The 27257-nt window shown below is 37.6% G+C and overlaps 1 protein-coding gene across 2 annotated transcripts in view; it reads right to left on the bottom strand.

Moving 5' to 3' along the window:
• PDE11A (phosphodiesterase 11A) overlaps positions 1-27257 on the bottom strand; it is a 387926-nt gene that overhangs the window by 176489 nt on the left and 184180 nt on the right. For both annotated transcript variants that reach the window (XM_040971787.1, XM_040971785.1), the window contains exons 5-6: positions 26297-26361; positions 3759-3891 (exon numbers count right to left, since the gene is read on the bottom strand). In XM_040971787.1, the coding sequence (XP_040827721.1) occupies positions 3759-3891; positions 26297-26361 (198 nt within the window). The remainder of the gene's footprint in view (positions 1-3758; positions 3892-26296; positions 26362-27257) is intronic.

Raw genomic sequence — 27257 nt, forward strand, 5'->3', positions numbered from 1 at the left:
GAGGAGGTTCCGGGATCCTGGCTTCAGATCGGTGCAGCACTAGCCATTGCAGTTACTTGGGGAGTGAATCATTGGATGGAGGATCTTCCTCTCTGTCTCTCCTCCTCTCTGTATATCTGACTTTGTAACAAATATAAATGGATCTTAAAAAAAAAAAGAAGTGCTGTTAAGATGCTAATTGTGGGGCCCGGCACAGTGGCACAGTGGTTAAGGTCCTTGCCTTGCATGCCCAGGATCCCATATGGGCGCCGGTTCTATCCCGGCAGCCCCGCTTCCCTTCCAGCTCCCTGCCTGTGGCCCAGGAAAGCAGTCGAGGACGGCCCAAAGCTTTGGGACCCTGCACCTGCGTGGGAGACCCAGAAGAGGCTCCTGGCTTTCGACCGGCATAGCATCGGCCGTTGCACTCACCTGGGGAGTGAATCATTGGACGGAAGATCTTCCTCTCTGTATATCTGCCTTTCCAATAAAAAAATAATAAAAATAAATCTTTTTTAAAAAGAGATGCTAATTGTGGTCATTAAATGTGCTGTTTTGCATAAGAAAAAATACAGTAATTTTTCATTCCCTGATAAAGGTGCTTATAGTTTATGACCTGGCATGTCATTCTTTTAAGAATAGGCTTTATAGTAACTTTTATACTGAAAAACGTACTAAACAAAAGACTTTAACGCCTATCAACACTCTACAGGTATACCTCAGTGTATTTTGCACTTTATTTTATTGTTGATTTTACAAACTGAAGGTCTATGGCAGCACTACCTCCAGCAAGTGTACTGTTGCCATTTTTCTAACTCCATGTGTTCCCTCTGTATCAAGTTCTGGCATATTTTGAATATGAATAACATATTTCATTGTTATTCTATCTGCTGTGGTAATCTGTAATCATAGTCTTACATGGAACCACTAAAATTGCTTTGGAGCAGCATGAACTGTACCCATATAAGACGGCAAACTTAGTTAATGTGTGCATTCTGGCTGTTCCACCATTTGCCTATTTCTGTCAGCTTTTCTTTGGGCCTCCTGTTCCCAGAGACACAATATTCAAATTAGTCCAATTAATAGTTCTATGATAGCCTCCTAGTGTTGAAGCTAAAGGAACTATTTTATATCATTTATTTGATTTTTTAAATCAAAAAGCCAGAAATGGTTAAAATCAGTGAGGGAGGCATATTAAAACTAGACCTCTTGTGCCAGATAGCCAAGGCATGAGTGCAAGGGAAAAGTCTGTGAAGGAAATTACAAGTACTGCTCCAGTGAACAGGAGAATGGTAAGAAAACCAAAGAGCCTTACTGCTGATGTGGAACAGGTTTTTATACTCTGGATGGAAGATCAGATTAGCCGCAGCATTCCCTTAAGTCAAAGACTGCTGCAGGCAAAGCCCAGCCCAAATCAATTCGATCAAGGCTGAGAGAGATGAGGAAGGTTCAGAAGAGAAGTCTGAAGCTAAGAGAAGTTGATTCACGAGCTTTAGATAGAAGTCTCCATAACACAAAAGTATGAAGCGAGGCATCAAATGCTATGGTAGCAGCTATGCAGTTTATCTAAAGACCTAGCTAAGCTCATCAATGAAGGTAGCCACACTAAGCCACAGAAGAAGGTATCGTTTAAGACCTTTGTACCCTATGAGAAAAAGCCAAAGCTTCAAAGGATGGACCGATTCTCTTGCTAGGGGCTACTGCAAGTAGTGACTTGAAGCTACTGCTCATTTACCATAAGAAAAATCCCAGGACTTTGGAAAGAACAGTACCAAATCTACCCTGCTTATTCATTATAATACTTTCATCCCTGCCTCTTACCTGAGATAAAGAGATGAAGTTACAAGCCTGGTCCCAGTTGTTGAGGCACTGGAGAATAAACCACAGAATATATGTTCTCTTTCTCTGGCTTTCTCTCTTTCCTCCTTCTCTCATTTTCTTATCCTTTTCCTGTGTCTCTGGCTTTTAAATAAACAGAACAAAACCCCCAAATAGCAGACACATTGATAAAGTATATATCCTTTATATTAAAAAATTATGAATCCTCTTCTTTTTCTTACTCTTGTTTTGTTTTCTTTTTAAGCTGGGAGGAAGACACAGATGCATTGTGTATCATGTTCTGTTATACATGTACCAACATTGAGTGAACTAACAGCAGATCATTTTGGTTGACCAGAATTTGATTTTTTTTTTTTTTTTGTGGTCCAAAGCTAGGTGTAGAGTGCTAGCAAATTTCACATTACATTTTTGGTATATAATGACCTTCATCCACTGAGGTCTAGTCCAATAAGTTAACTTCAATAGCAAATAATGCAATTGATGATTTTGGTGTAGACTAAGGCCTCTCAGGTTTTTCAGTTACCACTGAGTTTCAAAACATTGACTGCTGAGAGCATTTCTTTAAGAAACCATGCTAATGGAAATATTTTCTTTGCTATTAATCTCCCTAATAAAGGAAATGAGAGACACAGCAACAGGCAAAATTTCATATATTGGTCCAACCCAATCACATGATATAAAATGTAAATATGGGCATTTGTAAGTCACTTTCACTGTGCCAGTCACAGAACCCAGACTATGGTAATCTTTACAAGAGGAGAACTGAACATGCTTTTGACTGGGTGCTTTCCAAGGAAGTTAACTCAAAGTTCAGACTTCATATGCCAGAAATGCAGAAAGATCAAAGATGATTTGACTGAAGCTATAAATTAGACTTGGATCTCAAGTTCCCTGCCATTATCAGTCATTAGACAATGTCATCAGACAATATCATCCCTGTCATCAGGCAAACAGGTGAGTACACGGCAGGGCTAAGAGCCTAGGCTGTAGTCTCAGAAATTACTGCACTGAGCCCTGTCCATCTCCAGGGCCACTGACTGGCTCTCAACTTCTGTAATTTTGGGATGATGACACTGACCTCTGAGGATGGCAGGGATTAAGTGCTCAGTTATCATCACACTAGCCAGTGTGACCATCCCCAAACAACTCCTGTTTCTACTCCATTTAAAACTCAACTACAGAGTCCCCTTTACATGGATAAACTGTTAAGCACCTTAGCATGGCTTTCAAAGCCTCTTGGCCCTGACTTCTCTCTCAAGCCTCATCCACCATGACCTTCAAGCACACAAAACCAATCTCAGTTCCTCAAAGCCTCCCTACTTACTCAGTGTAGCCTGAAGCACACAGCTCCCCTTCTACTTCACCATAAAACTCTTGCCAGGATTCTGGGCTCAGCTTGGGAATCTGGAATAGGAAACTTTGCATTTTTACTTTTCTGTGTGTATGAATCCATATCTGCATATGCAGGCATCCTATAATTTCATGTGAGTTTATTTCTATGATGCTGAGAATATAAATTCTAAAATTAGTTTAGTATGTTCTGCATATCAACACAATGTGCCTACCTAGTTAATAAGGATCAATAATATCAACCAATTTGCTGTCTTCTTGGGAGAAATTTTTTAAAATATAGCAGTTTTTCAAGCATGTGTTGGGAAATGACTATGTTATTATATACATATTTTTATTACCAAATGTTACATAGTTTGATATAGAACAGACATAATTATAAAAGAGAATCAGACTAAGCAGAGCCATTTTGCCACAAATCAGGTCAAGATAGGAAGCCCTCCTATCAATCAGCAGTAGATGATGTTGAAAAGCACATCCCAGCAGAAGGAGTCAAAGGACCTGCTAGGACACACTGGGGCTGCCGTTGATCTGCATGCTGTCCACAGTGTGACCACTGAATGCTACAACTGCAACCAGAGGACTCCTCTTACCTCAGCATCAAAACGTGGATCCTGGTAGGCATCGCTGATGTTCACTGGAAGGCCTGTTGAAGCAACCAACTCCGCAATGCTATTATTGATTAGCCAGTCAGAGTATGATGATTTCTCCAGGCTTTCTTTGAAGCTATTAGAAAAACAATAGCAAGTGGGAAGAAAAGAGAAAAGGATGCTTATTTGAAAACAAACCCAGTGAAAGTACACTAGTAGCAGGATTATCTATCCTCATTAAGAAGGGATAATTTTAGTCACAGAGCAATAATGATGAATTATCAGTGGCCATAACAAAATGACTTACCTGCTTTAATGTGAAATTATAAAGTTCCTGGATATAAATCATAGATTCTGTATGATACAGAGGAAAATTGTACCAAAAACAGGATGGAAGTAACTAGCATGAAGTGGCCAGCAGATACACAAACAAGTGGGGGACATGGGCATCATTTGCCATCATTAATAAACCAGATCTAATTATTCCTGATCTGTGTCATGTGCATATTCATGACATTATTGATTCCTTACTGCACATCATACATTAATGGTGCATAAACTTAGTTTCGATGGTCTGGCTTAAAAATAAAAGCTTTGATAAAAAAAAATAGTTGAGTCTTGTACTTCTTACATGGAGCCCAAATCAAAAAATTAAAAAGGCCAAATACTTTTTAAAATAAAGCTTTGTTTTCTAAAATGAATAAAGAATAAAAAAGTCTCTTCCCTACCTGTTGGCTACTATCCACTTGACAGAAATGAAATGTAACATTCTGTTTCAATTAAAGCAAATTACAGAAACATGATATTGTACCTACTGTGACTATCTCACCTAATGGAGTCATTTGCAATTATATAAAAGAGTGTGGACTAAATTTAGACATTTCTTGCAAGAATTCTTTGACCTGCCAGTTCATTCTATGCCATCAATATACTTTTTTTCCACACCATCATCCTCAGAGTGTCCTGTGATTACACAGATCGGAGAGTTTGACCTAGTTTGAGCTGAGAGTGTAGGAAGAACTATCGTGGGCCTTTGCAGAAGCCTGTGTAGAGCAAGAATCTATATAAGGGTTAGTTAGAGGGTAAAATAGTAGGGCAAAGGGACCATGTAAAAAGTCAGTTTTTTGAACAAATGTCAAAATCTTGGAGTCTTTCAGGAAAGTCAAGAATTCAGCAAGGAGACACTGGCGGGGTAACAGCAAGAACAAGATACAGGCATAGCAGCGTGCAAGGAGTGTCCTTGGCACAATTCATCATATACTGGTAATACCTGAGAAGGTCAGGACTAAGTCACTGAGACCTTAGCACAGGCAATAGGGAGAGACACGACTTCATCTGTGTTTTCAGGGAGCTTAGTCCAGAGCTATTGAGTGAAAAGAGCAAACCAGGAGAGGCTAAAGGTGGGGAAGAGATTCTAGAAGATGACAGCAGTCATGCAAGTAGGGAGATGGTGGTGATGACTAATGAGGCACTTCACAGGCCGTGGAGGCTGGACTTTGATGCCTGATTTTTGATCATGAGAATGTGCAAACTACCAGCAGAAGTGAACTGTCTAAAAAGAGCAGAGAGTTGCAGAAAAATGACATTGTGCCTGGGATGTGATCGATGCTGAAAATTCTAGGAACAGAAACTACATCAGCCTTCAAGACACATATCTGAGATTGTCCTTTGTAGATAAAGTGGATGAGATCACTCAGGAAGAAAATATACAGAGAAATATATGTCTAGGAGAAGGAAGAATCAAGGTGAGGGAGAAGGAAGAAAGAAATAGAAAGCTTAAAGTTACCGTCATCCACTGTGAACTAAGGGTCAGATGCTTTGCATAGCTACTTTGCTTTGTTCTCACATAAATCCTTTGAGACGGGGGTAATTCTCTACATTTTTGTATCCAAAAGCTGAGAAGCAGAGATGCATAATAACATTCCTAAATACATCTGTGGTTTGCATCAACATCTGGCTCCAAAATCTTAGATGATTCTATTTTTTTCATTGCTTTTCAGAAGGAGTTAACAAGTAGGGATAGAGCGAAAATTGTGGGTTGTCACACAGACAAAAGAAGGGAGAGGTAGTCAACAGGAAGATGCTGAGGAAAATAAGGACTCTGGTGAACGGAAGAAGAGAGGAGATCTGGATTTGATCATTGGAGAGAGAACTTAAGTCTCTGCTTACAAAATTTCCAAAGAAAACACAATGACAAAGCACCTATGGAGCCAGTGTTTCTGAAAGATACATTTTAAATCTAAAAAGGCTTAGAGTCTGCTTCAGTTCAGGGAATGCCTGAAACCATTCTGAAATTGATGAACGATGTAGAACACACTGCTGAAGCGATTTCTGGAAAGAACAAACCATGGTCTTTGCTCCCAGGGAGACTGTGACTGGGGAGATGAGAAGTAACACTGACATTTAAATAACACAAGATTAAAAACCACTTGCTTGAATTTGAAATGAAAAATTTGTCAGGTGGTTATGTCCACAAGGTGGCAAATAATTGTACCCACCATGACGACTGAAGTCCAGAAAGGGAGAAACAACTTTAGGAGTTGCAATCCAGCTGAGGTGCTAGAGAAAAGGTTTGAAACGACTATCAGTGCCAACAGTGCAACAAGATTTTCTGCACATAACCTGTGCATTTTTTGTTTAGTGTTGCACAGGTACAAAAACTAAGGGCTGTGTGAGGGACAGGAAATTTGATTTGTCTTCATATTTACATTACTATGTTAGTCTGTTTGGCCTGCTTTAGTAAAACATCATAAACTGGATGGCTTATAAACAATAAACATTTATAGCACACAGTTCCTGAGGCTACAAAGATAACAATCAAAGTGCTGGGCAATCTGTTGTCAGGTGCCTTCTTGCTGTAAAGTTACATAGCAAAAGGGGTGAGGGATCTCTCTGGATTCTTTTTTAAGGGCACTAGTCCCATTCTGGAGGGCTCCGCTGTTAGGTTCTTCTAAAAATACTCCACTTCCAAATACCCTCATGTTTAGAGATAAGGTGTCCAAAGGTGCCTTTTTGGTGGGCACAAGAACATTCAGTCCACAGAAATAATAATATGGTTCTTGTGCCAGTCTAACTTTCTGAAAGTCAATGTTCTGTGGTGACATAGATTCATAAAATTGAGCAACAGTTTTTAAAATATTGTTTATGGGGTAGGTATTAGAACAAGAAACTAAGATTCTGGTTGGAAAGCCCACACTTCCTATGTTGGAGGGTTTGAGCTATTTCTTGGTCCCATATCAAAATTTTGGCTTGCTAGCAGTGTTGCTTTAAACCCTGGGGAGGAGACAGGTGATGGCTCAGTTAGTTGAATTACTGCTGCCATTAGGGAAGAGAGTCAGTAGACAGCACTCTGTTTCTCCACTAGTTCTACGTCTTTTCCTTCCCCTCCTTCCCTCTAAAACCAAATTTTTATATTGTAATTAAGATCACAATTTGGAAATCAGACATAGGTCACTCAAATGCCCAAGCAAAGGGATCTCAGGCAAAGTACTTATATTTCACTTTCCAAATTGCTATAATGCCCCTACTTAGACGGCTATTGTGCTCACTGACGTAACAGTTTATGCCAAGTGATTAGTGTATCATCCATCACATAGCAGATATTAAAAGCATCACAGAAAAATCTTCATTTAATGGCACCTTTTGTAATTTCAACAATGTAGTGTTAAGAACTGAATCACAGGGGCTGCTGTGAATGGATCAGTGACTAAAGCCTCACCTTGCAACCACCAGAATCCCATATGAGTGCGAATTCATGTTCCAGCTGCGCCACTCCCATTTAGCTCCCTGCTTGTGGCTTGGGAAAGCAGTGGAGGATTGGCCAAATCCTTGGGTCCCTGCACTCATGTGGAAGATCTAGAAGAAGCTCCTGGCTTTGGATTGCTTGGTTCTGGCATTGTGGCAACTTGGGGAATGAACCAGCAGACAGAAGATCTTTCTCTCTGTCTCTCCTTTTCTCTGTAAATCTGCCTTTCCAATAAAAATGAATAAATGCTTCCAGAAAGAATTTACTCACAAAGGAAAAGGTCCAAACCCTTTCTGCTTTTTAAGTCAACTCTCATTGGTCAACACCCTTTGGCTTATGAGGTCTCCTTTATTCAAACTGATTTCCTATCTTTCAACTAGTTGCTGTTGGAACAGATAAGTCTCACTATTCTGTGCTCCTCTCATTGTCTGACAGTGCCTAAAACATGCACCAGTAACTAGCACATTCCCTTCCACACTCACCTGAAACTGCACTTTTCCCACCTGCAATCCTTTCAGTAACTCCTTCTGGGACATTTGATGCTTTTATTAAATGTAGCCCTGCTTGTTCACAGTCTTCTCAAGTATGAAAGTCAAACCAAAATATACTTTTTTTTCAATGGGATCTAAGCAGTTGAAGGCTAGGACAATCACTTCCCTCAATCTGGATCCTGTTTCCACCTACAAAGTGCCACCTACCTAATTTTGACAGGTTTTTGGAAGCTTGAACTAATGGTCAAAGTTGAATTATCCTTTTTTTTTTTTTCAGTCTCTAATGTCTTCCTAGAAATATCAAACACCATTCCAACACTAAGATTTTCTGTTTGGACAAGCATCAGAATAAGGAGTCACTGCAATTTGGAAAGACTGATCAAATAACTTGTTCACTCCCAGGTCTCCACAACTTGCAGTTGCAAGTGAGTTTATGCCAACTCACTGGTTCTTAGCTGGCAGGGCATAATTGTAAGGCTACAGGTGCTTATGAGCCCACCCTATTCCCAATCTTTGGGGAAACTTATTCTTTCCTTCAAGGACCCTTGTCAAAATACACTGCCTGGAAGCCACTTCATCAAAGCTGGCCCTGGCTCCCAGAGTGCCAAATCTTTACTGAGTGAGGGAAAAAAACACTCTCCCTTATGTTCTGTGCAGGATGTTGGTCCCTGGATCCTATGGATCTATTGCTGTGTTCATGCTGCCACATGTTTCTTCATTAAACAGCTCCTTTAGTTTCTGTTCATGTTTTTCTGGACAGATAAGGACTAGATCTGACCATCCATAGCCACATACGTGTCAATTATTTCCTTGAGGCAGGAGGAAAGACTTTTATTCATCACCTAGTGCAGATGAATAGCAATTTGAGTGTTGGGTAAGCTTGCATGTTGCCAAACTTTTTCTGTATATTAGTACCCAACAGAGAGAAAAAAACACATAGAATTAATGTGATATTGGTTGAAAACAACATTCAAATGTTTCTGAGATTTGCGTTTTCATTAAACAGATCTATTCTATTTTCTATGTTTAACATATTCTTACATTCAAGTCACAATACTATTTTGATCTCTACAATGGGAATATTACTTGAGAAAACATGACAGAAAAAAACTTCACATAAGAGCTTGAGTGAAGTACAATAAACAATTTTCAAACTTCAGTGAAATTACCTTAAAAGATAAAAACTAACCACTTACTAGTTCACTTTAACACTAGAAGTGAGACCTCACTAAGGTCAGGATTCATTTTAAAATAACAAGCTAATTGTAAAAAAAAAAAAATCAATTATCTTTCAATTAGAATTGGCTGCATGAAAAGCTTTAGCTTAGTTACAGTTTAGATTCTCCTTCAGTGTATCTTCCAAATGTGAAACTCCAACTGACTTCAAAGTTAGTTTCATAAGCTCAAAAATATTGATTGTGGAGGGATAAAAGAGAATTGCCCTATTACCGCAAATACATCCCTGAAGTGTGGTGGTACCTAAAGGGAGGGCCAGTGAGGTAAACGGAAACCTCAGGGGTGACAAATTGTAAAGGACAGTAGAAGGAAAATCAATGCAAGTAAAAACAAAACAAGGCAAACGAAAATGCCCCAAGATAAGTGACCTCAGCCTCATTAACTGTCTGAAAACGTTAGCGTAGGTTTGAACACAGAAAGTGTGAAAATAAACCTTGAAGTACTTTTACAGCTAAGTCCCCCAAAAGAGAATCTCCAAATTAGAAGACAAAATATTGGAATAAAATTATGCTAATCATTATAATGTACTGATGTCAACATTTCTGTTTTCAACCTAGGAATTTATCACACATGTTCACCAGAAACTCATAGAACTTTACTCCTTGTCAAGAATCATAATTAGATGGGTTTTTCTAACTGCTAGGCAGTAGTTAGATACATTTCGCACAAAGAGAGTAACAATGGTATTTTTCCTTTATTTGTTTTGTTGGAAGGTACTGGCACACAGAAATCCATCCATACATGATTTTAATCCTATCGTAGGCTTCCCTATACAGACAGCATAAGGGAGTAAGGGAAAAAACCAAAGGGACTGTATCTTCAGAAACATCACAAAAATAATGATGAATTATGATAAACGCCCAAATGGAAGGAAATGTAAGATATATGGGAAAAGAGAAAAGAAGAATCTATTTTTTTGCAGGGGGTGGGTAGGAAATGATATTTGGAAAACACTTGATACGGGAAGCGGGTTTAAGCAGATCTTTAAAGGGCAAGAATTCACTGATAGAGGAAAAGTTCACAGTAATTAATCTCAGGCAAAGCCACATCATAAGAAAAACTTTAAAAGTATGTGTTTTCTGTACTGGTACAGCAAATAACAGAACTGACAGGATACACAGTGGAAATGATGAACATGGCTATACCGCAAGAGCTCAACTGACACATTGAGATTCCAGTGACACAGTTTGTGAGCAAAGCTACTTAGCCATATTGATGACTCACATCTGTATAGCAAGCCCATGAGTCCTGAAAAGTTTTGCAGGAAGACTTCCAAGTGCTTCCTGGACACTTGTTCTTGATTATACCTAGAATTTCAAATCCAACATTTTGAAGACAGAACTAACATCCTCTCCTTAATGTCATTAAATAAGATGTAACAATTAATTAAAATTTTATCATTAAGGTGGGCATAGATGCTTAAATATGGACAGTATCTATTTTCTCATGGTCAAGGAGTGACTGTTAATTGCCTTTTAGTGAATCTGAACATTATTCAGTGGAGTTCCAATCCAGAAAGGGAAACAGTCACAACCTCAAAGAATTATTTAGGCCAGACATTTCTTTTTTCATGCTTTGAAAAAAATTTATTTTTTTATTTTTTATCTGCAGTTTATATGTGGTAGTATTTGATATTTTGTTTCATTGACTAGACCTAAGTCTGAACTTTGGTTCACAAAGGGAAACTGCTTCTCCTACTTGTCTCTTCTCAGGTAAGCCTGAACTCCAAGACCTTTCCACAAGCCTTCAGCTGCACAGAATCATTTGAAGCTGTCTTTAATTAGGAGATTAAGGAATTAAGCCAATACCAGCGGGACTCAAAGCTGGGATCCCAGCAGGAAAGTATGGAACACACCCAGGACTGGGAGATTAATAATGTCGTACTGTCTTTGGTATATCTTTAAAGGTTATCAAACAGACTTGTTAGTCATAAAATCTAAGGAAATAGGGTGCAATTAGCAGGCTGAACCAGCCTGTCAGTTCTCACACTGTAGCAACAGAAGAAGATGCTCTAAAATGTGTTTATCATTGCCCTATTAATGAATTTGCCTTTAAAGTGTTGTCCAAGGACATTTTATCACAATATCCCTGTTCTTGCTTTCAGCATTCTGTTTAAAACATAAATATATGGCAATCAAATAATACATTTTACCCTTTATTTCTTTAAGATGTACAGGTGATGGAATGCATGGCCTCTGGAGTTAGTGTCATTTTGGTGCTATGTTTTCTGACTCAGAGGCTGCATTCCTGTGAATGGCTGGTGTCTACTATATAGCCTCATCTAAGGACAACCACGTGGTTTCACAGCCAAACAAATCTGTTGCTTTTTCCCCTAATCCTAGTCAGTGGCTCCTAACTGTGAGAACTTGGCTAAACATACAATATCTTTAATTTTCAATTTTCATGATGGAAAACAGAAGATAAAACACCTTTCACTAGTCTGAGTATTCAACTATGTAATCTTGAAGAGGGCATGGCAAGAGAAGGCTCCTGATAAAGGTCAGTTTCTTCTATCACAAAGATCATTCTTTCATTATAACAACAGGTGAAACATGGTGTGTTAGATTGCTGAACTCCTAAGAGCAGTAAAGATGTTATAGTTTGGAAGGCAACAGAGAAAAAATGTGTCCACTCACTGAAGTGCTATTACAGAGTATAATTAAGGTTCTCTATCCTGCTGCAAATTTCAAATGGCCCTATCACATCTCTATGAATGCACTGTGGCCACTTCCATATATAAAGTACCCCCCCCCAGGCTAAGGGGGTACTTTAACAACAAGCCCTTCGTGCATGTATATACAGCAAAAAAATGAGAGTGGATTAAACTTATCAAAATATTAACTGAAGTTATGTTAAATGAGAGGTCTACACCAACTAGTTAGGCTTCCAAGTTGTCATAATTCTCTTTACTGCAGAGCATCAATCCAAGGCATAGCTGACCTACATAGTTACTTTATTACATTGGAGTTTGGTACTTACTTATGCATCTCATTCATGGAACATTTTTATAGGTTTTTTTCTCTATGACAGTTTTACTACAGTGACAAGCCCGTAAGTCTGAAATAAATAGGAGTAATGAGGTTTGTCTTTCATTTGAGCCTTCATGTTCACAGCCATAAAAATTATACAGAAATTACATATTTTAATTTTATATGTTTAATAATGGATATTTTCTTGCTTGAGAAATAGATTTCTTGAGTGTAAGATGGATTTTGAAGAGAACTCCATTACTAATGCCTCCTCTCCACTGATGTTTTATTCTTGTAATTAACATTATGCAATCATAGCACAGACACAGGTACAACTAGTGCCTTGAGGTATATTTACAAAGTAGGGCTATTTGGGGGAAAAATATTCAAGCCCAGTTGTATCCAGCCCATATTATTCCCCTAAAAGGTATGTTTAGGTCAGTCATACAGCATCCCAGAGAAAACGCTCCAATCTCATAACACTCTGCATATTTTTTAAGGAAAGGAAGCAGAAAAATAGGCCACTCCTGGCAAAGAAAATATCCCTGACCCTAACGGGAAGTCTCAGAGCTTATACCCGTGTTGTCTTCCACTCAGCTCAGCCAGACCTGCTGAGCCAGCTTCTTGCTAGACAACTAAAAGAAGATGGAAATAACCCTCCTTGAAATACAACTCTTTCCGAAATTAACAATATTAAATATTGGCATAGTAATGTCCAACAGCCCTGAAAAGGCTAAAATAACAGTAAGAATGCCCTGAGGTTCTTGTCTGAAAAAGTTACATAAAACACAAGCCTTCATCATGTTCCCAAGATGACTGGTGATGGTACTGTCAAGTTTTAATATTTTAAAGGTTTTCTTTATTTGTTTGAAATCAAAACAAGCATCTATTTTTACTACATGAATGGTGAGTTTTGTGGCATTGTAATCTGCTCTCCACCTTTCTATCTCTAGGGAGCTATGAAAATCAGCAGCCTAGCTGCCACTGAAAGAAGAACAGGTTTAGAACTTCCCAAAGCCTCTGTCCTAGAGAAGTGTCATTATCTGACTTTCTCTGCAGTTTGGTGGGAATCTTGCTCAGAGCTTGTCTTTATGTGATCTGACTTAGAACTTGTTTGGTGAATATAGTCTTAACCTGCCCAGGGACACTTGTGGGAAAAAAAATCAACAACATTTGTTTAAGATTGGTATTGCTTAGGTAGTGATAAAAGTTTAGGCCAAAAAATTAAAGTTTAGATGAAAAAATTAAAAAGGCTAAATTGGAAAGATAGTGCTCTCAGCCAGTTTTGAAAAGCTTTAAGATATTTCTAAGAAATGCAGAAGGGCGCGCACACACACACACACACACACACACACTCACTCACTCTCTTTGTCTCACACGCTTAGACCTACATAAATGTCCAGTTGCTGACAGCTCTCTTCTGACTGAAACTGAAGCTCGATGCAAGTAGAAAGTTAGTTAAGGAAACCTTGTCAGAGTCTCCCTGTAGAAGTCAGATCTAGTTGTTCAGGGATTTTAAGGAAATTTCTGTCTAACCATTAACTGACATTTGAGTTGGCTGAGTGGAAACCTTAGTGGCCACACTCAATAAGGAACACAGATTTCAAAGATTCAGCTAAGGTAAATCATTAAACAACAAACAGTCATAAACAATAAATAACAATAAATACAAATGATCGCTGCATGGCATCGCTGCATGGCAGAGGTGTTGGGGTTGGAGGAGTACATAGACATATTCTAATTTTTCAGAGTTTTAAAATTATTACATTTAGAATGCTCAATTAAAAACTGTGAATAAAAGAAAACGTATAACTGAAGAAAAAACAAAAAGCAGTCAATAGATTGTCTCTGAGCAACTGCAAATGGTGGACTTACTAAATAATTTAACTGAGATGCTCTAAATATACTGAAAAAAAAGAATAATGTCTTCCAAGTAGAGAATACCAATGAAGAAATAGAAATTATTAAAAGACAACCAACAGAAATTTAGAACTTGAAAATTTCAGCACCTATAATGGAAGGTTCACCAGAAAATGCCAACAGCCTGTTTAAGAAGGTAGGAGAAAGAATCACGGAACTTGAAGAAAGATCAGCTGGAAATATTGAGACTGCAAAAATGAAAACAGTGAACGAGAAGAATAAATGGAGTCTCCCAGACATGTGGGACACCACCAAGCATATAAACACATGGATATTCAGTATTTCCAGAAAGACAGGAAGGAATAGGGCAGAAAATATCTAAAGAAATAATAACTAGAAACCTCCCATATTTTATTAAAATAAATAATAACTTATGTTTTAAGGCTCATAAAACTACAAGTAGCAGAAGCAGAAAGGGATATTTCCTAATTAAAACTATTTTAACTAAAAAAGTAAAATTTAATTAAGACTATTTTTAATCTGAATTGAACTATTTGTCAATAAAACAATCTTGAAAGTAATAAGAGAGACATGACTCATGATATGCAAGTATTCTCAATAAGATCAAAAGCTCAATAAGATTCATAGCTTAAAAAAAAAGATAAATAGCTCCATAATCAGAAACCTTGAGCATCAACAGGTTGTAAGCCTGATTTCACAATAATTTTATGAAAAGACCTTAAATCAGAAAAAAATACACATAAAAAATGAAGGTGTTAAGACTTGGTCAGGGGCCCAGCACCATAGCACAATGGTTTAAGTCCTCGCCTTCAATGTGCTAGAATCCCATATGGGAGCCAGTTCTAATCCCGGCAGCTCCACTTCCCGTCTAGCTCCCTGGTTGTGACCTGGCAAAGCAGTCGAGGACAGCCCAAAGCCTTGGGACCCTGTACCCACGTGGGAGACCTGGAAAGAAGTTGCTGGCTCCTGGTTTCGGATCGGCACAGCACTGGCCATTGCAGCCACTTGGGAAGTAAATCATTGGACGGAAGATCTTCCTCTCTGTCTCTCCTCCTCTCTGTACATCTGCCTTTCCAATAAAATAAATAAATAAATCTTAAAAAAAAAGACTTGGTCAGATAAACAGAAGCTGACAATTTTGTGCAATTTGTCTTATAAGAAACACTGAATGGAAGCATTTGATCTGATATGAAAGGACACTGGAGAGTAATTTGAATCAACATGAAGAAATAATAGCACTGATAAAGGCTCTCTATATGTAATATAAAAGTATAATTTTAACTCTTTTCTCTCATATCTTATTTAAAACACAATTGCATAATGCAGTAACTATGAAAACTACATTATAGGCTTATAATGTATAAGGAAAATTTATAGGACAATAATAACACAGAAGAACAAAGAGGGAACAGAACTATACAGGAACAAAGATTTTATATACTATATCAAATGCTATAATCCAAAGTAGACTGTTACAAAAGAAAACGTTGATTCAATCCCCAAACACTAACAACAGAAAAGAAACAGGTGAAATAACATGATGTGTTAGAAAATACGTGTTAAACACCAAAGAAGGAAGTATAGGAGGACCACAGGAATAAACAAGACATAAGAGATAGAGAAATTGAGTAACATATAGGTGTAATTGCCAGCTTATCATCAGTTACTTTAAACAAAAGTGAATGAAACACTCCAGTCAAAAGGCAGAGATTGGAACTATGAGTCAAACAATATGATCCAACTCTCCATTAGCTAAGAAACACCGATACACTTTAAAAAAAAAAACCACTAACAAATAATAGAGAAGTTTAAAAATATATTTTGAGACCAATGAAAACAAAAGTCAGCACACCAAAGCATGCAGGTTTTAAGAAGCTCAGCAACTACTCTGAGATACTAGCCAAATAATAGCAAACTAATTTTACAGTGAGCAGAAGGAAGTCCATAATAAGTACTAGAAGGAAAAAAATCAAAAAGTAGAGAATATGATACAATAGTGAAGATGATGCAATAGTCAAGATAACAGAAGTTGGCTCTTGGAAAAGAAAAAAATTGACACAAATTTAGCTAAGTTTATCAAACAAAAAATAAGGTGAACTCAATCACTAGAAGCAGGGAGCACTATTACTAACTTTATAGAGGCAAGATTTTTAGGACATTCTATGAATAATCGTGTGTTATTATGGTATGATGTATCTGTCCCTCCAAAATTTAAGATGAAATCCAATCCTAAAGTGGTATTAAGAGGTGGAGCCTCTCAGGAATAATTAAGACAGAAGTGTTCTGACTTCATCAGTGGAATTCCTGTGCACATGAAGGCAATTTTAGTGGAATGCTAGGTTTTGCAATTTATTCTGCCTCTTGAGTATACAATGTCACCTTCCATTCCTTTCATAATGTTAAGACACACCAAAAAGATCTTTGAAGCAGCAAGAGTCACCCTCACTCACTACTGAATCTGCTGGTGCTTATCTTGAATTCATCAGCCTCCATGGCCATAAACAAGGCGTTCACATTATGTAATCTCATCCCAGGGTGCCACTGATCCTGAGATGGACTTCTGCTTTAAAAAGATTAATGTGAAGTGGAAAAAATTCACATGTATCACAATACATATTTAAGAGTTTTCTGATATTTCCCACCCTACTCCCACTTCCTGCCTAAATTTTCCATCCATTTTCCCCATCCTTCCTTATTTCCTTTTTTTCCTAATTTTTACAATAGTATCTGTTAATTTCATTTATTATTCCATATGTAAAGATATCAACACTGGCAAGTAGATAACAATAATAATGAAAAGCAAAAAAATCAATTCAAAACAAAAAAAAGTATTTCTCAGGCGTATAAACAAAGGCTGCACACAATAATCAAATTCTAAAAATGGCACTCTCACACTTGTCGATTACATTTTTTTGTACTATGTGTATTAGCCAGGACTTTTATCTAATCTTTCACATGGATAGCAGGGACCTAAGTGTCTAAGCCAGCAGTTTCTGTCCTGGCTCCTGACTTGAGTCCTAGTCCTGGTTGTTGTGCAATTTTTCTCTCTCTCTGTTCCTTCCCTCCTCTCTCCCTCCATTCCTAAGTCCATTCTCTTTTTTATTTGTCTGGAAGGCAGAATAACAGAGAAAAGGGGATAGAAGGAGAAAGAGAAAGCTCTTTCATCCATTGGTTCACTCCTCAAATGCTTGCAACAGTCAGGTCTGGTCCAGGCCAGAGCCAGGAGGCAAGGATTCCATCAAAATCTCCCAGGCTGGTGGCAGAGACCCAACCACTTGAGTCATTTTCTGCTGCCTTCCAAGGCACATTATAAGCAGATTATGCAGGACTCAAACTGGCATTCTGGCATGAGATACTAGCATCGTGAGCGGCCATTTAACTGGCTGTGTCACAATATCAGCCTCAAAACAAAAATACTTTAACAAGACAGACAAAAAGAGTGTCATTATCATCTCCAGAAGATACTTCCCAGATGCTGACACCTATCTGCAAGTTTTAATGCTGTCATTTTATTAAACTTACTAGGAGATGCCATTAGGAAGATTTTACATAAAATCAAATTCATAATTCCTTCCTCAATTGGCCCTTCCTTGGTTTATGGAAAACAATTTTAAGGGGCTGTTTTTGTTCAGTTATGCCAGGTGATATAATCTAGAAACTACACCAAGACTTACATAACTTGGCAGGTTATGTAGGACCTTTAGTCATCTATTCCATGTGGTTGTACTTCCTTCATTTCTTACCTCAGCTGCCATTCAGCCTTGTGGCGTGTGTGTGTGTGTGTGTGTGTGTGTGTGTGTGTGTGTGTGTGTGTGTGTGTGTGTGTGTGTTCTGACCATGGTAGCAACCTTTAACACCCAAACAATGGATTTTAGATAGGCTGTTGATATTTGAGTCTTTTGCACATACATGCCCACATGAAGATGCAAATGTTTCTAGAGTTTAAGGCCTTGATGTCCACCGAATGAACCATTAGATAGCCAAGAGAATACCTTCCCAACACAACTTGAAGACAGACCCATAGCTTTGAAGGCATGATATTCTCAAATGAACAATTTAACAGGTCCTGGTCTGTCATGGTGTACAAGTTCCCTAACTTTCCTGCACCTCAGTTCCCTCATTTTTATAAAACAAAGATTAACTGTGTGTAACTCAATAGGCATTTGTGAGATTAACTAACACAACAAAAATTTGACATATGGCAGATTTCCAATGATGGTTAATTCTCTTTCCCTATGTAATCATGATAATGTACACAATAATGGATTCATAGAATCATTGCTTGCTAGAACACAGATGCTTGGAGACACATGATCTATTTTATCTTTCTCACTTGATAACTGAGCAGATTAGTTTTCAAGGATTGGCATAACATGGGACTGTAAAAGTGGGGCCTTAAGAAATTCATTCCCTAATGATTCTTTAGTCCAGAAGATTGGAATCTATGTACTAGCAGGATCTCGCCCTTCCTGAAGGCTCTAAGTTAGACAACTACCTGCCTCCTCCAGCTTCTGGTGACTCCTAGCATTCCTTGTCTTGTAGACTGCTCCAATATCTGCCTCTGTTTTCTTTTTGTGTCTCTTCTGTGCCATCTCCTCCTCTTACAGAGACTCCAATACTTGGGTTTAGTAGCTAACGTAAATCCAACATTATTGAACCTTAACAGCCTCAACTAATTATGTTTGTAAATAAGTTTCCATTCTGAGGTTGGAAGCAAACATGATTTTGGGGGATGATGTTACTCACTCTACTATGACTCACTAAAGTGAGTTATACAAGAGAACAAATTTCCAACTTTAAAATATTTCTTGAATGCTAAATGATCTATTTTATCTATTTCTTTTTAGAAGTGGTCTGTAAAAGTATGAATTTGTGCTTTAGTGCAGTCAGAATTACTTTATGTGGCAACACAGAAAATTCTTTGGATTAGGCAACAGATCTCATCCAGAATCTAATACAGCAAGCTGAATGCTATACAAAGAACAAACAAGCCCAATAATTTGTACTTGAGCACAACTGAGTTCATACAAATCCTCCATCTGCTCCATTCCTGGGAATTTCTTGCTGGCCATGTGTCTGTAGAGAATTTCAGTCTCTTTGTGGTCTTAGACTTTGCCTATCTCTCCCTACTCCTTCAATTATTTCATCTGAATTATCTACTGGGACTCTTCTTCAAAACAAAGACTCTGGCCCTACCCTGACTTTCTCTCTCTCTCTCTCTCTCTCTCTCTCTCTCTCTCTCCTTTCTTATTCCCCTTATTACTTTGCTTTTCAAATAAATAAAGCAATCTTTTAAAAAACCCAAAGCATCCTTTTCTTATTGCTGCTGTAATAAAGCACCTCTAACGTAGTATTTCAAACAGCACCAAGTTAATATCACACAATTTTTATAGCTCTGTAAGGGAAAATCCCTTTCCCTGCATTTTCCACACTCCTTGGTCCACACCCCTATTCTTTTATCTTCAAAGCCAGCAATGAAAGCATGACTCAATCACCCCAACGTCTGCATCTGTTGTCATATCTTCAGTCACAAAGATTGTGAATTATGTTGGACCTATCCATGTGATCCCTGGAGGTGGCATCCATCTTAAGATGCCTAATCAGGGCAGGCTTAATAGCCTAGCAGCTAAAATCCTCACCTTCCACACAACAGGATCCCATTTGGGCACTGGTTCTAATCCCTGGGAAGGCAGCTGATGATGGCCCTATGCCTTGGGACCCTGCACCTACCTGGGATACTTGGACGAGGCTCCTGACTCCTGACTTTGAATTGGTTAAGCTCAGCTCTAGCCATAGCAGCACTTGGGGAGTGAATCGGTGGATGAAAGATCTTCCTCTCTGTTACTCCTCCTCTCTGTATCTGTCTTTTCCAATAAAAAATAAATATATTTTTAAAAGATGCCTAATCAGATATCCAAAGCCCATTTTTCAATTTAAGGAAATATTCTAGGAGTTAGCACATGGATTCCTTTGAGGTGACCACTATGGTGCCTGCCACAGCCTCTCTTCTTTTCAAACAGAACATTTTCACTCTCAACTCTCCAGAGATTCCAGGTTGATCTGCATGCCTCAAAGTTTCATTAAACAAAAAGTTGACTTTTAACTGCTCTGAGATTTCTATTTCTACTCTTGTCCTTCTCCTCCAGTGCAAACAAATGAAAGCTATAGTACAAAGATCAAATTTTTGAGAAAACATATTTTGAGCTCCCCTATTCTCAGAAGGCTGAAGTGATTCTACAGTTGGATTTTTTTAATAACATGATTTTCATTAAGTTCCATTAAATGATTACATGAACAATTCTTTTGGATAGTTATCTTCCAAAAATTATAGATGTCAGATTATCAATTTTTTTAACAGCTTAAGTAGTAAAACTGAGAACATCAGTTCCCAAAGCAGCCATACTTCTACCTAGAAGATACATAAACAGAATATGGCCAAAGATATTCTAAACAAAATGAAAATTTCTAGTCATCAAGACCTTTATAAATGTTCTTTCCAGTTTCCAAGTACATATTATTGTTCAAATTGCTTGCTCTTATGAAGGATACACGAGAGCTTTATTAAAGGTTGAACAAGAGATCCAAGAGTTTATTTATCCAAAGTTTATTCAGACTAATCCACCAAATTTTCTTAAATTGGGCTTCTTAGGAAAGGCCCTAAAGTGAGAAAACATGAAATGATTATGAATAATCACTGCATTAACAGTGCTGCATTTGGAACAAGAGAAGTACATGCTTCTTTCTGATCTGTTTTGTTTCTGAAACAAAAGAAGTTGAAAATCATGTTCCATTCTGGGAAATACCACTTTAAGAGGACCTAGAAATCTGAAGCAGGGGAAGAATCAAAAGGGTGAGTGACTATGAGACAAAAAGAGCAGTCAAATATCTGGAACAGTAGCGAGACTGGATCATTCAGCACTGAGCTGCCATTATCCTGGGTAGGCAAGGCAATAGGTTAATTCCTATTGGACCTCAGTTTCCCATTTCAACAGGCCGTCTCCACACTGCTTCTCAGGTGATTTTCTACAGCACAAATATAAATATATCATTCCTTGGTGAACAAACAGGCAGCAGGCCAGTCTTCAGGCACATTAGGAGAATCTGGGCATCTCATAAGGTTCCAAGAAGATCTTCACCTCAACCGGATGTCTCTTTCGTGCAGCTGAGTGTCCTCAGGAGAAGATGGAAGTTATCATCAAGGAGTATGCTGGTCTTTGATGTCAATTTACAGCCCTAATTCAAGACTCCAGTATGCATACATGCCATGTTCCCTTACTCAACACGTTAGCTCACAATACTACTTCCCCATGGAAGATAGGGTGCATCATTAACTGTCATTAATCTATAGAATCTAACTGAAGTTTTTGCACATCCTAAAGGATCAGCTTCCATTTTTCCCATAATGAGTTGAGTGCTGTAGGAGACTAATATTCTACCACAAAATGTGTCAGCCTTATTTTACTGAGGGTAACTGAGGGGGAAGATCAATGAAAAGCCCTGTCTTCTCTTCATTTGTCTTAAAGCAGGAACTACAATGGGCGATCACCAAAAGCAAGTTAAGACCTTTATCTCCCTGGAGTTTGCATCAGAGAAATATACATATCAAGCTTTACAGACTCCTGTTTATTTCATTTCCCACCATTTTTCTTCCCCAGAGAGTTAATGTCATTTTCCTATGTCTTGCTCCTTCTCAAAAAAAGAAAAAAAAAGTATTGATCTTGGTTGAAGATGCTATAAAATGTAGAATTCTAAGCCACTTCTTTGAGATTTACTTGTTTTTCCCATGCATGTATGAGAAACACACATTGATAACATCTGCTTGTGCTCCTCTTGTTAATCTACCTTTTTGGTTGCTTGTTATAGGACATTATGCTACCTAAGAACTCAGCAAGGTAGAGAAATTACTCCATTTCCCTACAGTATCTCTCCTATATAATTAAACATCACCTTGGGGATAAGCATTTAGTCTAGCAGTTAAGATGTCAGTTGGGTCAACAGAATCTATGGCTCTGCTTCCTATTCTAGCTTCCTACTAACACACACTCTAGGAGGCAGTAACAGATCACTCAAGTATCCGGATGACTGTCACCTATGTCACCTCTTCTATCTTCTTGTGTCTCTGCTTAAAAAACTGAGACACATCTGTGCATGAGGGAGCACTGATCAGTATTAAAGTTAATCAACATGGAGTGAAAGGCATTGTGAGAAGGAGGAAGTTTTGAGTATCCAAGCCTGGCAGCCAAGATGAGAAACAAATGGGGAAATTCAGAGCATAACTGCTCTGGTTCTTAAGTCTGGTCCAAATAATGAAGTCTAAGTCTTACAGAGGAAGAAGGCCGAAGACAAAATCTTTACAAATAAAAAATGTGCAAAAAAAAGGGGGCACACACATGGATGTTTAGGGACCAGGCTATTGGCTGTGACATACAGGAAGGAGCATTCTTCTCATTTCTGTACAAAGTACTCCATCTTCTTCGGGTATGGGAAGCCAACACCTTTAAGACAGTGCCAGGGAGCCATGGCAGTGCAGTGAAGTGTCCAGCCATGCTCATGAAATTCTGAACTGGATAAGATGGCAAACACCCTACAGGTGCTGGCTCTGTCATGTCCAAGGGAGCAGATTTGTGACTGAGCACTTGAAAGAAACAATGAGTCAGCAGTAAAATTGGTTTAGGACAAAATATTTGAGACTGTGAGAAATATTTCAAGGTTGGCTTTTGCAAAGGACTAAGAATATTGTGTTAGAATAGAGAAATCACTAAGCAACCAATTAGAAGTGTTCACTCTTAATGGAGCCCTTTTTATAAATGTCCTTGTGTGAAGCCCTGGTGAGATTTGATTCTGTTTATATTTCATGTGTAACTACCTCCCCCATCCCCACTGTTGTCTGTTGGCCTTGAGATCCTTGAGGATGGAAGACTACTGATTTTTTTAAAAATAAAATTTCTGCAGTTGTACCATCATGTGGAAGAGTGCCCAAAACAGAAAAGCTACTCAATATATACTTGCTTGACAAAGAATGACTATTTCCAAGGAACACATTTAGAACAAAGATAAGAGAGTTACAGAATTCAACTATGACAATTTTAATTCTTCAACAATTGAAAAAAATCTACCATGTAACATATTACAAATTTTATCATTGGAGATATTGTTAAGAATGTCCCAGAGGAGATACACACCTAATGGAGAGGAATGAATCAGATCCTTTGCAACTCCTGAATTGGTTGTTAATGACTGCCCTGAGACCAAGACGAAACTACCTGTGAAAAAGAAGTTAGCCTTGCAAGATATTAAGTAGAAGTAATGGGCTGGCAATGCAATGAAATTTTTTTCATTGAAAAAAATTGTTTTCAAGAACTAGCCATGGAAACCAGTAAGCCTCAAACCAGAGTTTATCAGACTTGAAATACTATCCTGAAAAAAAAAAAAGAAAGAAATACTATCCTGAAATCTTGTTCCATGGAGCCACAGAAATGATACCTTAAACACTATACTCATAATCATGATGGATGGTCAGAGGACTGAGGCATCTAATGGACATTACCTACAGGGAAGATGTTAAATGATGAAAAGTTGGAGGAAAGATTTCTAATGTGTTGACTACAGATTATGATTTGTAGAGTCACAGACTGCTTCAATGTCTTTTCCATGCCACTGGCAGAGTAAACACTAGAGCAACACTTGTCTATTCCTTTAACTTCCAAAAAGAGCCTGAAAAAACCCACATACATAAGAGAAAAATTACTGGAGAATGCAGAAAAGGTCTATCATGATAAATGAAACATTCTATATTAACTTAAAACCATAAATAGAAGGGCTGAGTGGACTACCTCATAATGCCAAAGGTCAAAGACACTTTTAAATGTCTCTTTAAAGACAACATGACCTTTTCTTCCATCTTTTCTTCTTTGTCATGAAATCTGCCTATGGCAGCCAGCCTTCAGTCATTTCATTTTAATATGGAAGCTCGTCAACCCTAAAAATAATTTTTAAAAAATCCAGCAGTATTTAACTCTGAAATAATCATGAGAACCTGTATTAGGCAGAATTTAAAAATAATAATTCAAAGGCTGGGCTTAATAACACCTGAAGTTTTCCCCTCTCACATATGAGACAGATAACTTACATTAAGACTGTCTTTAAATAAATAAATCAGTACAAATGCAGGACTTTTAAAAATGCATTTAATGTTAATTTACCACATTTTATTAAGAAAAATTGTTGAGTATCAATTAACAACTCACTGCATTAAAGATTAGCTGATAGATGTAAACATAAATATATTTTCGTGAATATGAAAACCTCAATCAAAAGCCTTATTTTTCCTACTTTAAATTTCATTATAAGTATCATCTTCAGACAGTAAAATTTAATATTTAATGTGTAGTTCTGTAAATCTTGACAAAAGCAGCTGTCTAACCACCATGACAAGAATGATGCAGAAAAGTTGCACCACAACATGAGAGACCCATACAGCCCTGTGTAGAAAAAACATCTCTACCTCTCTGGTCTATGTCATCGAGTGAACTGCTTTTTGTTCCCCAAATTTTGCCATTTCAAGAATGTCCTATAATGGAATGACACAATATGCAACAAATATTTCTTTTAAACTTCATATATCTGGTAAAAAAATAAGGAGACTAACAAAAGTATCCATTGTAATATACTAGTATATATTTCCTGAACCTAAGGGAAATCATAGATAGAAGGTAAATAATAGATGTAAAATATTAAATTATCCTTCAATAATACATCTTGAAATAAATAGTTTAGTTTAAAGAGATTATCTTGAAAATGTAGATCATACAAACTTCACCTTCACTGCATTGAATCAGCATCTCCCAATACTCTTCTGCATTCACATATTAGTAAATTGTCCACAGTTGATTCTGATTGAACAATCAAATTTGGAAAATGATAACACATTTACTATTAATGATAACTTCTAGGTTTTAAATTATGTGTGGTAATAGGAGCACAGTTTAGAGGCCAAGACAGTTTTAGCTAGGAACACTTGTCCTTGGATAAGGTAATAAGAACTAGCTGCAGGACGTTGAATCCATTATTTCAAACTTGCTGAGGGCCTGGTATTGTGGCATACCACATAAAGCTGCCTATTGCAATGCTGTTATCCCATATAGGTAATAGTTCGAGTCTCTTCTGCTTTACTTATGACCAAGCTCCTTGCCAAGTCTCCTGGGAAAGCATCACCAGAAGATGGCCCAGGTACTTGGGCCTTTGCACTCATGTGGGAGATCTGGAAGAAGCTCCTAGCTCCTGACTTCCATTTGGTCCAACTCTGGCTGCTATGGCCATTTGAAGAGTAATCCAACAAATAGAAGATTCTCTCTCTCTCTCTCTTTTTCTCTCTTTCACACACACACACACACACACACACACACACACACACACACACACACACACTCTTTCTCTGTGTGCAACTGCCTTTCAAATAAATAAACTTTCCAAAAGATGTGTTGAACTTTGTTGGAGAATTAAATACATATATTGTATCTAGGATAATGTCTGGCACAGTTAACAATAAATAGAAGCTTTTCATACAGTTAGTATTGGTGTCAGCAACAGCATGAAATTGATATCATCAAGAATCCTGGGTATATATCTTTTTATATGTGCACAATATCAATTTTACTATTTTTAGAGCTTCCTCTAGAGGCGATCAAAGTAAAGAGAATTCTACAGATTTCTGGTAGTTTTTCAGGCATTATTCAGGGAAATGACGCAACGTTAAGGAATATTTACCAGTTATTCCCATCCTCATTTTTATCCTCTCACAGCCTTAAACATATCAGTGGGGACAAAAGGAAAGCTACTACAAACTTTCACTCTTTTCCCAAAAGAGTATTAACAACTAACAATAAGGAAGTGCAAAGGGGATGAAAAAAAAAAAGGGTGGGGTAAGCATGCAGCAGAAAATTTGGTGTTTTTCCTAGTTTGGGAATATCTAAAAACATTACAAGGCTCAGGGACATTGCGTACTAAAAGCTAAAGGCAACATATAAAAAACCAATTGCAAGCTTGATGTATAAGCATTTATTTTTAAGTTGTAATTTTGTTGTGAGTTCAGAATTATAATGAGGTATAACACTTGGTTACACTTATTGATGCAGAGAAAGAATAACTCCTAACTTCAGAGAATTACACAAAACTGTTAACCCCAAGGAGCCAGATAAACATAAAACCCACAAGCCCTACCTGTTGTCAGCATCGGCGCTGCACTTTGGGGACAACAATTCAAAGGATTTGGTAAACTTCACCACCTGCCACAAAGAAAGATGGTAAATTTGAGTCAGTTAAACTTTTCTCACAGTTTAAAATAATGACATAAACGTTTTCATCTTTGAAATTACTATGACAATAATCAGAGATTAAAAAGAGATGTCAGGTGAATAAATCCCAAGAGGGAGAAGAGAAAATTTCCATTCCACATTTTGTATTTTACATCTTATACAGCAGATATTACCAAAGCATAACACATTCCACAAATCTGAATATATTAACAATGAGATGTACAAAGAAGATTGGTTGGCTAGGCAAAGGGACATATCATTTGGATATAACTTTTTTATATTACCCTTTTAGCAATCCTGTCATAATCCATGGTAGGAACAACAACAAAAACCACAAAAATCATGTCCTCTATCTATCTCAGGCTCCTTTTAAGCAAGTTTTCTTTGGATTTTCCTTGGTCTCTGATAAACTTTTTATTGCCAACATCCAAAGGTAAGAAGAGGAAGCCACATATTTCATTGATTGATCATCAGTGTGAACATTCTCTATCCATTGAACTCAGCAGACCCAGTATAACAGTTTGATCAAGGCTTAACTATGACAGGAATTAATGAGTGCAGAAAGGTCAATGTAATTATTCTGCTTATTGGTGGCTCTTGGACTCTTAATATAAACTATGCTTCTATGATTTAGTTTCCTTATTATTATGCTAAAATTAAACATTTTGTCTGCAGTCTAGAAATAAAGTAACTCATAATTTTTAAGACTATTTCTCAGATTCACACCATTAAAGTCAATCTATCTCACCCCATAGTGCCAACTCTTCTGATAATATTTCAGAAGTTCAGTAACAAGGCAATATTTCTGACCCTCTTTTGACAAAATACATGATGAGGTAGAAACACAAGTCCCCTACATTGAAAGG

This window comes from Ochotona curzoniae, unplaced genomic scaffold (assembly GCF_017591425.1).
Source record: "Ochotona curzoniae isolate NIBS_2020 unplaced genomic scaffold, NIBS_Ocur_1.0 contig_2210, whole genome shotgun sequence".
Lineage (NCBI taxonomy): Eukaryota > Metazoa > Chordata > Mammalia > Lagomorpha > Ochotonidae > Ochotona > Ochotona curzoniae.